General features: G+C 36.4%; 1 protein-coding gene across 1 annotated transcript in view; it reads left to right on the top strand.

Moving 5' to 3' along the window:
- The first annotated feature begins 3,395 nt into the window (after positions 1 to 3,395).
- Positions 3,396 to 13,471, top strand: part of LOC140238092 (synapsin-like) — a 39,508-nt gene continuing 29,432 nt past the window's right edge. The window contains exons 1-4 of the mRNA XM_072318021.1: positions 3,396 to 3,464; positions 4,323 to 4,361; positions 9,277 to 9,339; positions 13,075 to 13,217. Of these exons, the coding sequence (XP_072174122.1) occupies positions 3,396 to 3,464; positions 4,323 to 4,361; positions 9,277 to 9,339; positions 13,075 to 13,217 (314 nt within the window). The remainder of the gene's footprint in view (positions 3,465 to 4,322; positions 4,362 to 9,276; positions 9,340 to 13,074; positions 13,218 to 13,471) is intronic.

A 13,471-nucleotide genomic window follows, 5' to 3' on the forward strand; every position in this document is an offset into this window, starting at 1 on the left:
GATCCATCAATCAGATCCCTACACCCACAAGTGTCAAGGCTTGAGCTGTTTTCAACTATTTCTTGTCTGTTCTGGAAGGAGACACAAATTGGTTTTGTAAAGTATCAAGGAAATCCCAAAAGGAAAGATAAATTGTTCAAAGTATCTTGTATGAAAATATATACATCAAGTTAAATGTACCCACTTTTCCTTCACTGCCAAATTATGATATTGTTCAAACCACTGAAAAGAGACCACCTAGTTGATAAAGGCAAACAACTGATGGGCAGTCAAAAGTTTGTGATTTTTAAAGATGCTGGTCATCTACAAATGTCCAGCTGGTTACTGGACTTGGTGTGAATTGGACCAGACTTGTTTTATAAGATTTTGGTACCCATCAGTTATAACAGATACCACAAGTTACTAGAGTTAGTTTGTTTGTTTCTTTTGGTGTTTTTTTTTTTCAAATCATGACAAAATATTTGGAGGTACTGTGAATGTCAAAGCCTGATCTTTAAAGCTTTGAATTTGCATGAGACCTCAGAAACATGAGTAATCATCAGAAGTAATCATTAGAGTAATGAGCAAAACAAGGTGAAAAAGATCTGACAAACTATGAAATGAAAGAGAGAGAGACAGGGATTGTTTCACTCTTTCTAACGAACACATTTCTTTAAGGGCCTGTCTTACTGGAGGAGACATTGCTGCAACTGGTGCGACTGTTGGGACTTAAAAGACAAAAAAATATGACTTGCTCTTTCACCAAGAAAGTGATTCAATGGCAACTTCAGAGACATTTCCAAATAAGATGGTGATTTTTTGCCTGGAAGTCATGGAGATACATCGCTGCGATGTCTCTGCAACAGAATTCAAAACGATATATTTGTATCTTTATATTAGAGACATCTACAAGATATGTCCTGTAGGTCACCAGTGAGTCTTTGCAAGGTCTCCAGTAGGTTGCCATTGAGTTTCTGCAAGGTTGTGGAAATGTCTTGCGGAGACCTTGTGAGCAAAATTAGTCTCAGCGATTTGGCCATGACTAGGAGACATCGTGGAGACATTGCAAAGATGTCTCCGAGACCAGCTGGAGACTGAAAAAAGTCTCCAAAAAAAATTGAAAATGTGTGATTCTCCTGCTACTCTGTGGAGACTCGGCTAGGTTCCAGGAGACATCGCAGAGAGGTTTCCATGACAAGGAAGACTCGAGTTGTCTCCAAGTCTCCAACTGGTCTCCAGCCCAATGAGATACCCACTTAACCCGTTCCATACTAAATTCTGAAATCCCCATAGACTTAATACACACGCCACCAGGTTGCCATATGGAACGGGTTAACATTTTAAGGGTTATGGGATGTTCAGATGCTGGAGAGAGTCTGTTAACCCATTGCTAGCTGTAAACCACATTTCACATGGCAGATGTGTCAAAAGAAAACAACAACATGGCCTGTCAATCAAACCAATATCCAACTCTTGGTAAACTCATATGCTAGAGTACTTACTGATATGCAAACCAGTCATGATGGGAAAATCATGATTGGAAGTGAATACATGGTCAACCAAAGCTCTAGCTACCTCCTCCATCTTGTTTTAGAGCTCAAACCATTTCAACTGAAGATTAAGAGCCAAGATTTAAGTAAAATTCAACTTGAAAACACCTTCACACTATAATAGACTAATCATGATCCAAAAAATATTAACTCTTTATGTGCCATGGTGGAAACCCCCTGTGTGCCACGTTATTCTGAGACAGAAAGGTAGTCATGCTTTGAGAAAGAATTCTGTTCTTAGAATTTGTATAACTTCTACAAATTTCTGTTAAGATGGGCATAAAAGCAGGCAAGTTAAAGAGGAATGCCAAGCTTTGTTTCCATATAAATTGTATGACGAATCAATTTTCAAGTTTTCTTTTGAATGACCAGTTGCTACATAACTGTAAAGGCATGACTTTTGCACATAAAACCGTGACAGATACTTAGAATGTACGAGCAAATCTAGTTGGGAATACCGCTTGATAGTCAATCACCACATAGAATGCAAGCAGTATATGAGAGGAACAAAATCACGAGAAACGCTTTCTTTGTGCCGCGGGATTAGCAGTGATTAGCGATTTATCGATTGGTTTTGGCGGCTTTGTTTGTTGAGCAGAATATGCAAAGTTGGCACGTCGTCGACTGAGTCGGACGTGCGAACGTGGCACATGAAGAGTTAATGAAAAACGTGGAAATGAGAAATGAGAAGTGTTTGAATTGGAAGAAGGGTGTGTGCTTTAATACAGTCTTACAGAAAAAAAAAAGAGTACTTGATCAGCATAGAAAAAGAATGTTTGTGAACACATTCGCAAATAAGTTCTTTTGCCAATATGAAAGGGTTCATGAAATAAACAAAGAAAAGAGGGGGCTTGGAAGTGCCACCTGGGCCATTGTTGTGGCTTCCCCCCTCTCCACCCCATAATGAGCCCCTTCCCCTGCCCCAGGAAGCGTGGAGTGGGAGTGCGCTAGCTAGAGCCCAACCTGGCTCTCCGAGAGGGGCAAACCATATACTCACAGCTAACACCACGGGTTCCTGTAGTAGTCAACCACAAGTTTCCAATCTTGAAATTTGTCACACGTGTGCCAGTTTCTAGGGATGTAAATGTGGGTGTGGGTGTGTGAGTGGGTGAGTGCGTTCGCATCGGTCTCAATTCGAAACCTGCACACTCCTCCCCCGTTACTAGTGGATCAACAGATTGATATACCTGGTAGTCAAATTCATATTCCCTTGTTGTCCTGTGAACCAGCTGTGTGATTCACCTGTCCAGTAATTTGAATCCTCTTTCCCTGAATCACATGTTGCTACATCTGGCAGGCCTCTGGTTGTCAGGAGCAACAATTTCTTACAAATGAATGCATAGAATTGAATCTATTGGTAAACCAGGCTATAGGGAGGAAACTTGAAAGGTCTTTTGTCTTTAATAAACAAGAAATGGACAAATTGTTGTAGCATAAATATCTTACCTTGAAAATGTCTCACTAGCATTGTTTACAAAAGTGATAAAATCAGTTGTCTTCAAGCAAAGATAACTTTGCTTGTGTGTCTGTTTATGTGCGTGTGTTTATGTGAGTATATTCTGTTTTCTACCCTATTGTGTTAAAGTTTTCTTATATTGTTCAGTTTGGACACATAATATAGACAATCTCAGTCAAGGGATAATTGGTCTGCAAAACAGTGAGTGAGATTGCGAGTAATTGAAAGACTTGTGATGTGAGAAGCATTGTGGCGCAGAGAGGAAACTGGATTTTCTTTCAACCTGCTGCCAAACTTAGTTTAACCACTGATCTGTATATTTATCTGGATATCTCATTGGCCAATCTCCTTGAAGCCACCGTGCGGCCATTTTACCATGCACATCGCCAATACACTTGTGTATGGAGCACATGGCATCATGTGATCTTGGTAACAGTCTCTGCTGGAAAATGTGTGGAAGTCCCCACAGAGTGTGCCTGGTAACATGGTGGCACAATGGCTTAAACTGTTTGCACAGCGTGAATGGACCAATGAGATATCCACATACTTGCTATAGAGACCAGTGAGGTTAACCCATAAAGTGCTAGAAACCACATTATTGTGGCTTGGTGCTATATCTTTTTGCTAGGGTATTTATTCATTCATTGTTGATGTTTTATAGGGCAGATTTTTTTATTGTTCATTTCTACCCCTTGTTGTACATATGTAATAGTTTGCTTTTGTTGCATAATTTTCAAAAGGCTGTCAACAGCTTGATTTATGATTGATTATCAAATTGGCAATGCATACTAAAGGATTAAACTTCCTGTTTGTCTCTGAAATTGAAACTGTTTAGGTAAATCTTTCAGATCTTGTGCAGATTGAATTGGAAACAACCATTTTTATTAGATCTGTATCCAATATAAGATATGAAGTGAAAAATACCCGACTTTCCACCATGACGTGATGAGTTAGATGAGCAAAAAAAAAAAAAACAAAAAAAAAACAAAGAAGAAGAAGAAGAAAAAAGTTGTCTTCCTGAAGATTGTGAATTTTTATGGTTTGTTATCATGTACAGAGCACTGTGTATGTCTGTTATTATTTCATAGTGGGAACGGAAAGTTTTGGCATTCATTTATGCAACGGAAGTGCAGATCATCTATAGTTGACAGAGACAAAGTTTGTTTGTTTGTTTTTTTTTTTTTTTATAGAGAGAACAGAAACCATATCTCGCAGTTTCCCTGTGTGTAAAGCCTTTAATACCAAGACATTTTTTCTATTTTGTTTTCTCTTTCTCTCCTTTTGTTTCCTACCTCTCCTTCCCACTCCCCAATCTCTCTTTACAACAAAAAATGTAGACATTAAAGTCAGGTCAATTCAGAGCACATGTAATGCAGGTGATACAAGAATCAATTTTAAGCTTCTGTGCATATTTTTCTTGATATATTTGTTTATTTGCTTGATTTTTTTCCATGGCCTTGTTCTTTCTTTTTTTTTTCATCGCACAATGTCATTTCTTTATGTTTCTTTGTTGTCGATCACTTTGCCTATTGCATCTAGGCGGTTGGATTTTACACAGGCATGGTAATTTGATTCACATTTCACTTGCACCGTATTGTGAAACCCATCCCCATACCCAATTCCAGTCTATCCCTTTCACAAAACAAAAGAGACTGTATTTCAATTGATTTACCTTCTGTCATTTTGATTAGTACATAATTTAGTATTAATTCTTGGCGTATATGCAGTGTTTGTTTGTTTTTTTAATGGGATTATTGAAAAAATATCTTTCATATGCTTAGGATGTTTCAAGTGTTTTCATGTTCAGTTTTGTTTATATTTCTATATACTCATGAATGTGGTTAATCATTACAAATACTGCAATAATGTTAGTGGATTATACTTCATATAGGAGGCATTCTTACACTTTCAAACAGAATTTGATGTAATGTTTACAAGAAAGTTATTCTCAACTAGGGTAATGTTATCAAATTCTGTGGGTTTTTTTTTTTCCTTTGAGAAGACAGTAGTAGATATAAGTGTAAACATCTATCTTTTTTTTTTAAGGAGCTTTGTGTATGGATTTTTAAATTTTGTCAATCAAAATCAGAGTGCATCCAGACGGTTAGGAAGAGTGTAGGTAGAGGAAATTTAAGAGGAAATTTCACAGGAATTCCAACATTCTATCAAAAGTCGGCTATAGTTGGTGTTCACAGTTATATGACTGCAAAATGGAATTGAAATTAACTCTAAATTAATTAAGAAACTTCTTTGAATGATCAAGCATGAATATATGAAGAAAAATAGTTTCGTATACATCAAAGTGTAGCATTTTCCTTTTGGTTGAGATCTACTAACATTCATCCATTACCCAACCCCAGTGTATAACATAATCTTTGCCATCCCAAAATCCTTGTGTCCTGTGTGCAACAAAGGCATGCTGATCTTGTTGTGTGTTACCAAATGTCTCTGGTCAACTCTAATTCTTCACTTATTTGTCTCTCTTGATCTCTTTTCTCTCATACTTTTTCTGCTAATGTCTATCATCTTGTCTTTATACTTGTTTATCTATCAAGGCATCTGTCTTTCAATATAGCAATCTACTTTGTATTTCATAGATCTCTCACTTTATCTTTATGACCATCTTCATCATGTACACCTGTATTAGAAAATATCACTTCAATATTTCCTCTGATGCCTCCTTTTAGAGTAAATATTTCTTAAGATGCATGACTAGTCACTCATTCTTTGAACATCAATGTTTTCCTGTGCTCTAGAGTTTCACTAGTTTCTACAATTGTGTTATTCTCATCTATAGTCATGATTTTCACATCTTTCTCTCTCAATCCACTTATATTTCTTAATATCCTTCTTCTGTCCATTCTTCCTCTTCTTTTCCTTCTTCTTTTGTTGGTGTTCTCTTTCTTCTGTACCTCAATCAGTCACCCAGAGTGGTAAATGTGCGTAGTTTTGTAAAGCACGAGTTGTTTGGTGTGGCATGGGAGCTAGCTAACTTGAACGTACGAGTAAGTGTTTTGCACCGTCTTTTAATCCCCCACTGTTCATTCACTTCCGTGGCTGCATAGATCCACAGCAAAGATTGTGTCTCTCAAGAAGAATAACAATGAACAACATTTTGTTTTTAGTCTCCATTGTGTAATATGGTAATATGATATGGTTTAGCTTTCCACAACTTTATAGCCTTTTCCCACATATGCTGATATTTTTTTTTTTTTATTTCTATATTGTTATTTATTTTTTTGCCATCTTTTCTTATGATAGCTCCAATGCATCAGATTCTTTTTTTTAGAAGAAATGCCACTTTAAAAAAAAAAAAAAAAACGCAAATGTATGTGCTACAAGGAAGGAAATTAGAGCCGTTGTTTCGATGTTATAGTTGTTCAAACTGTAACTAAAAACAAAACAAAGAACTATAAAAGAATAAGCAATCAGTGATGCAAAATGCAGAGTTCCAAACTCTCACTAGTTTGACCACATAAGTGTTTTTCAAATCACAAGAACCTTTGTAATGCTTGTCTGATGTATGTGTCTCTCTTTCCCCTAATCCTTCCCTGTAATTTCTAGTCTCATCTATGTTTCTCCAGATATTTTTTTTTAATAATTCTTTTTGAGATTACTGAAAACTCAGGAGAATGTATTTCATGTTGCAAGTCTATACTTTGGAAGTTTTGTGACTCTGGTAGACACTGTGAGTGGTTGAAATTGTGATTGGTAGAGTTGAGATTTCTGTGGTTGTGGGAAAAGGTAACTGCTTTAATGCAAGAAGCTTTGTACATACTAGAACTCTGATGATTTGTCAATTTTCAGTGAAATGATATTGATCTGGCAACAATCTCACTAGCTTTATTGTTGAAATTAATGAAAGCATAGTCCTAAATATATTTGATGTTATGGAATTTAGGAATTCATACCATTATGTAAGGGTGACTGATTCTAAAAAAAAAAAAGAAAAAAAAAGAAAAAAGATTATCTTGAGAGTCCTTTGTCTTCAAAAATCTGAAAAATTGAGTAATTTCTTCTCAGATTTAAGACCATTTAAGCATTTCAGCTGATTTAGTCTGTGAATCTTTGTATGTACAAATTTGCAGCATTTCTTGTTCATAAATGAAATACATGATTTAAATAATGCTCTTTTTACAATACAACAGTATAATAGTTTTGCCTGAAGAAAAAAAAAAGTAGTCAAAAAAGAATAGTGCTGCTCTAAAAGTAACCATGTCAAATCAAATATGAGATAGTACAATTGCTCACACGATGCTACACTTGTTTTCCATGCTGGAAGGTGAACTATTGTGTGTTGATCTTGTAGTAGAACATTAGTCTGAGTAGATTATCATTGTCATCCAGGATAAGAATAGTACTGTCTTTAAAAGGAAAAAATTAAAATGTGCCATTTTTGTTTGTTTTAGTATTGGGATTTTGTTGTTAATCCACATCATGACTGTATCGTGTGTAGAAAAGACAGTAGTTGACAAAATCAGTGTTGGCTGTGTGCATTCAATGTTGAGAGTCTTTTATAGGCAAGTGTTCACTTATAACAGAGACTCTCTTCTCACTCTTAATAGCAGTTAGATAGATTCCTCCTCCCCCTTCCCCTCCTCCCCTCCACCCACCATCACTCATATGCCTCTTTCACATCTCTCATCCTGCTCCACCCCTCCCCCCACCGTTGTCATGTCTACCACAAGCTGCTTGTCATCACGCATTCTCCGGTGTCATGGTAGTCATCATGAGATCTCTGTTTGCTTCAGCAAACCCTTGCATTGAACATTAAGAGATAATGACAAAAGAAAACTCACCTTGTAATGATGTTTGTGGCAGTGAAAGCTTGAGAAATGGAAAGAAGAAGAAAAAAAAAAAGAATGCTGTAGATGAACTTGTTGTTTGTGCATTTGTGCAAAAGTGCATTTTGTCTCATGGTGTAATTACCACTGGTGCATCCATCTAAAAACACTTTTTAGTTTTCATTTCAGGAAAAATGCACTGGTCTTTGTTTCATTTGATTGAAATTTCTCCCAAACATATTTTTTTTAGAAGGATGTGACCCATCACACATAAGTGTAATAATGTTGGTATTTTTTTTTTCACATATACAGTGGAAATCATGTTTCCTGTGACCTATCTGGAATACCACTCCACTATTTTTTGCTGTGGTTGTATAATCTGTCCCACAGCATTTCCAAAGACAGTATAAAATACAAAAGTAAGAAAGAATGATACCAGAAAAATTGAGTTTTAGGAAAATCTGACAGATTTCCACTTATTTTCTTTTCAATCAAATGTAGCTTATGAACAAAAGGATTATTGAAAGAAGAAATACGACTGGACGTTCAATCATGTCACATTTCTTGTGGGAATACTTTACAATAAAGATAAAAAATGATTTTAGCTATAAATAGCCTCATGACTTCAGCTTGAGTATGTTGGATACTAATACTTTAGAGGATTAAAGAAAAAACTAATCTTTACAGCATACTCTTTTAAAGTCAGTTGATTGAAAACTTATGTGCATTTGCAGTTCAAAGGAGAAACTCATTCTGAAATCCATAATCTGTTCTTGTTTTACTTGTCCATTCTAGGGGAGAGATCAGCCTCTATCTGTATATTTTGTTGCTTGTGATATTGTGCTAAATTACTATGTAGGAGATTATGTCTTGATTTTTTGTGACCCAATCCCCATTATGAATTATGTAGATTCATCTGCAGTTATTTTTTAACGTAGCCATGAATTTCAGCAACATATGCAGTGCATCATTATATGGCTGTTCATGGATTTTAGGGTCTATATATAAAATGCATCACATTAGTGCAGCATTTGAAATTTCACATATTATTCTTTGTATCATGTGATTAATTTGCTGAACTCACCTTCAATTGGCATCAGTCTTATGCAAAACTTATGGACTGTGATGATTGTTAGGCATTCAGTAAGATATGCAAAACAAAAATGATAAAGCAATAATAAAAAATCTAGTTTAGATTGATAAGATTGTGCATGAATAATGAGAGGAGTTCAAAAATAATCTGCTGCTCAAATCTGGGAATTCATAGATGATTTGATTCACAGTTTTCCATTGTTAAACTGTAGCCATTCTTTTTCAAAACACTTACGCATGAAGTACAACCACCAATAATGGAAACAGTGCAATACAAAATAACTTTTATCTGGAATACTCAATTTCATATTCATCCCCGATGTTTGAGAAGAAATAAAACAGCTGATTCCAGTGTCAGAAATAAACTTCTAATATTTTTATATTTCAACTTTTCTTTTGCTCTGTTTTCTTACAGCTAACGACGCCCAAGTTTCCTGTGGTAATAAAGATCGGCCATGCACATGCTGGAATGGGAAAGGTAAAGTTATTTCCAAAATCACTTCACAACAGAGCAGTGCCCTGACCTACAATTTTGTCAATTAAAACCACTTGGTATCAATTCTTCCATGTTGATTACAAATGGTCCTCTTTAACACCATAGGTCAATGACTCATTAAATTAAGTTCTGTTAGTCACAATGTCAATATAACACACAGGAAACAGGGTACAGGGTAGGTCAAGATCAATTACAGTCCTACGTTGTGAGCTGTTAATCAGTTCGATGGGACAAGGGAAAGAAAGAAATGATTGGCTGCACACCAGAATTGAATCTTCCAGTTATTAATTCACCAAATCTACTGTATCAGTTGTTGTTGTTGTTGTTGTTGTTGTTGTTGTTGTTGTTGTTGTTGTTGTTGTTGTTGTTGTTGTTGTTGTTGTTGTTGTTGTTGTTGTTGTTGTTGTTGTTGCTGTTGTTGTTGTTGTTGTTGATGTTGTTGTTGTTGTTGTTGTTGTTGTTGTTGTTGCTGTTGTTGTTGTTGTTGTTGATGTTGTTGTTGTATTTTTTTTTTCAAGTTCAGTACTAATAGGGGTAACCCCAGACACCTCCCCCCCCCCCCCACCCCCACGCCTAGGTACAATAGACCCATTCAACTCTTTCAGCACTGCTGACAGTTATATTGCATGCAGTGTCAATAACAGGCCTGTGTTAGTTAAAACTCCAGAAAGGTCTAAAAAAAAAATTGAAAAAGTCAAAAAAACAAACAAACATAAAACTTTTTGGTAATTCTTTCTTGCAGAAAGAGTTCTGATTGGTTTCAAACATAAAAACTAGACATATTATTACCATGAATGAAAGGGTGAAGGAAAAAGGGTTAAAAATATGAATCAAGATGGATCAATTTTCACATTGTGATAGGGATCTTGATAGTAAATTATTTTTTGTGTGCCCTAACACAAGAATTTTTGGCTTTGCATTATATTGCAAAAGTTAATTGTCAAAAAGACAACAATTCTTGGTGTATTTGAATGCTAGAGCCTTTTGTAGCAAAGAGAGATGGGAAGTGTGCCTACGTCAAAGACAAGGGTCTGGAGGTGAGACTTTTCTCCATCCTACCTACTGCCCAGCACTTTTTCCAGTCACATCTCCCACAGGAAACTAGGTAATCCTGTCCCAGCTTTCCAAAAAGGAGAAAAATTCGATACCCAAACAAATCTGGTTATCGCAATTCTAGGAAAAGACATCCTTGTCATGATTTTCCTTCGTTTGTTCATATTTTACAATCAGCATGAGATTCAGGCTTGATATGTGAATAATCATTAATCAAATGCATTTAAAGAGGCATTTCATAATCCTGATCACAAACCAAAAATTCCTGCAGTCTGCTCTGCGGACGCATATGTAGTCTTACCTTGAAGGGGCAAGCACCAAGCGCAGACATAGTAGTAAAGTCTGTTTGGTCATAGACAAGAAACACATGTGACTCTGTCTTGTCACTGCTATTGTTCTCTCATTAAATTTGTACATGAACAAAGTGTGTCACAGTCCGGCAAAGGTCAGCCAAATTAAACCTCTCAAGCCAGTGGCATGCCAAGCTCATCGCTGCTGTTTAGAAATATCACATTTTTGAAGCATGACACAGGGGGACAAAAACAAGGAAAATGTCTACTCTAGTTTGTCACAATGGCATGACCTGACAAAACATCTGCCCATCTGCCCACTCATCCATTTTTCCCTTCTCCATTTTGCACCACTTGAATCTTAATAACCCTTTTAGTACTTGAGCTTAGAATACACACATGGCAGGAACATGGAGGAGGATACCTATTTTGACCAAATTAGCATCAAAGGGTTAACTTCACTCTTCGTTCCAGGGATGTTTCAGAAAAATATCAAATCACAAACTTGACAACTCGTATTTACTTCAAAGTTTGAATGCAGTTTATCATTTCAATGAGGAGATGGCTATGAATCATAAAACAACTGCACGTGACTTTAAATCTTCTCAAGATGAGAATGGAATAAGAGTGGTTCCTCTTGGGGTTGTTGGTTGGTGAATTTCTTGTATTTCAGAAGAAAAAAAGATCTCTTAACTGTCAATTTCCTATGATGTGATTGAGTGTTTAATCAGAGTTGACAGTGACAGTGACAAAGAATCTTGTGGCTTGAATAAAGGATGCAAAAGCATCTTGAATTATCCTCGAATAGCCTGTTTACGGACAGAAACCACAAGCCATGGTGTAAACAAAGCACAGAAAAAAACTCAGAGTGTGTGTTTCTCAGAGTGTCGTTCATTCTCCTTTATTGTCTGATGTACACCTGTGTACAATAGATTATTATATAGTATACAAATAATGACTGCTATGAGGGGCACAGTTAAAATTATGGGCCCAAGGTGATGTGAAAACCGTAACTAAGCCCGAAGCGAAGCTGAGGGCATGCTTTCACATCACCGAGGGCCTACATAATTTTAACTGTACCCCGAATATCAAGCAGTCATTATTTGTTTTATTTACGGACAATATAGATTCCGAAATATAGATACCGAAAATATAGATTCTAGTCTCTTTTGTAGCACTCGTAATCAATGCTGATCGACAGCGTATCATTGGTGCGTACATGAGTGATCATGTATGTGTACAGTGTACGGGGTTCGACTGTCTCCAAACTAGTCCGCTAGTCTCTTTTACAGCACGCTGATCGAATGCGCGGCGGTCATATCATTGGTGCGTACATTATGAGCGATCTATGTGTATGGGGTCACGACTGTCTCCAAACCTATTTACTAACTGTGCCCGGGCCCCAGTCACAGTAACTAAAAAATAGGGCACAGCTATTTTCATGACTCCCCTTTTAACCAATCAGATGAGAGGATTCTAGAAATGAGGTATATAATTTCAAATATTCTTTGTAAAGTGATCTATATAAACCTTTGATTTGTCAGTAACTGCAAATTGACATCTGTCTATCACATTAGATAGTTTCAATGTATGTGACCCATCACTTCATCACTGACAGAGCTGCACATATCAAATTGTAGAAAGTTAGATTAAACAAAAATCAGCCCAAATGATTAGAAAATTAAAAGACATTCTGACTTCAATGTCTGAGAATATTTTGAATGAGAAACTCCTTGTTGCTTGTTGCTCCTATATTGGAAATGATGTTTTGCATTGATAATAGTTGTACAATTACAAAATTATCAAAACTATACTTACAATTACAATTGTAGAAGTATACTTGTGTTGTTGTTGGCTTTCTTACCTTTCTGTATTAGGTGTTTTGGTAAAATAGAAACATCACTAGATATCAATATTTGGCAGCTTTGTAAGGCTTTGATATTAGCAGGTGGCAATTTGAAAAAAAAAAACAACAACAACAACAGAAAATGAAAAATAGATATTTCATATTGATAGAACATAAGTTAACTGAGATATCTTGGATGTTTTCTGCGTGCTACAAACATGATTTTGTGTGTGTGTGTGTGTAAATGCAAGTTTCTTTTGCTTAGTCACATAAATATGTGTGAATGTACACACACCAGGACATGTGTGTAATATTCTGTAAAGCTTCTGCAATGGAAGTGAGCCTATCCTCAAGGATATCTACCTTCAAGGATAAGCTTCATTGTGTGAACGCATGTCGCAGTTTGGGGGCAAGAGCTTATCCTCGAAGATAGCTATCCTCGAGGTTAAGGATCACTGTCTGAACGTAACCATTATTACAGTTGTCACTATGCAATACATTCTTATCATCTTTGGTCCCTTTTGACAGGTGAAAGTTGACAACCACCAAGACTTCCAGGATCTTGCCAGTGTGGTCGCCATCACGAATTGCTACGCCACCACCGAGACATTCCTCGACTCCAAGTACGACATCAGAGTACAGAAGATTGGCAATAACTACAAGGCTTTCATGTGAGTTCTGTCATCATTCTTAAATTTACACTGCGTGCAAAAATAAACAAGGTCACAAGAAACAAGAATTGATTTTACTGAGAGTCCAAACAATTTTTGTTTTCCTGCACCTGACCCCCAAGAGTGCTTTCCAAGGGGTCCAAGTTTTGAAAATTAGCGCAGGGCAGTATTGAAGTTCAGCATTTGTGTATTGGCAATGTGTAAAATTTAAAATTCATTAACACACACACAGACACCTCCTTTCCCAAGAAGAC

This window comes from Diadema setosum, chromosome 2 (genome assembly GCF_964275005.1).
Source record: "Diadema setosum chromosome 2, eeDiaSeto1, whole genome shotgun sequence".
In the NCBI taxonomy this organism is placed as follows: domain Eukaryota; kingdom Metazoa; phylum Echinodermata; class Echinoidea; order Diadematoida; family Diadematidae; genus Diadema; species Diadema setosum.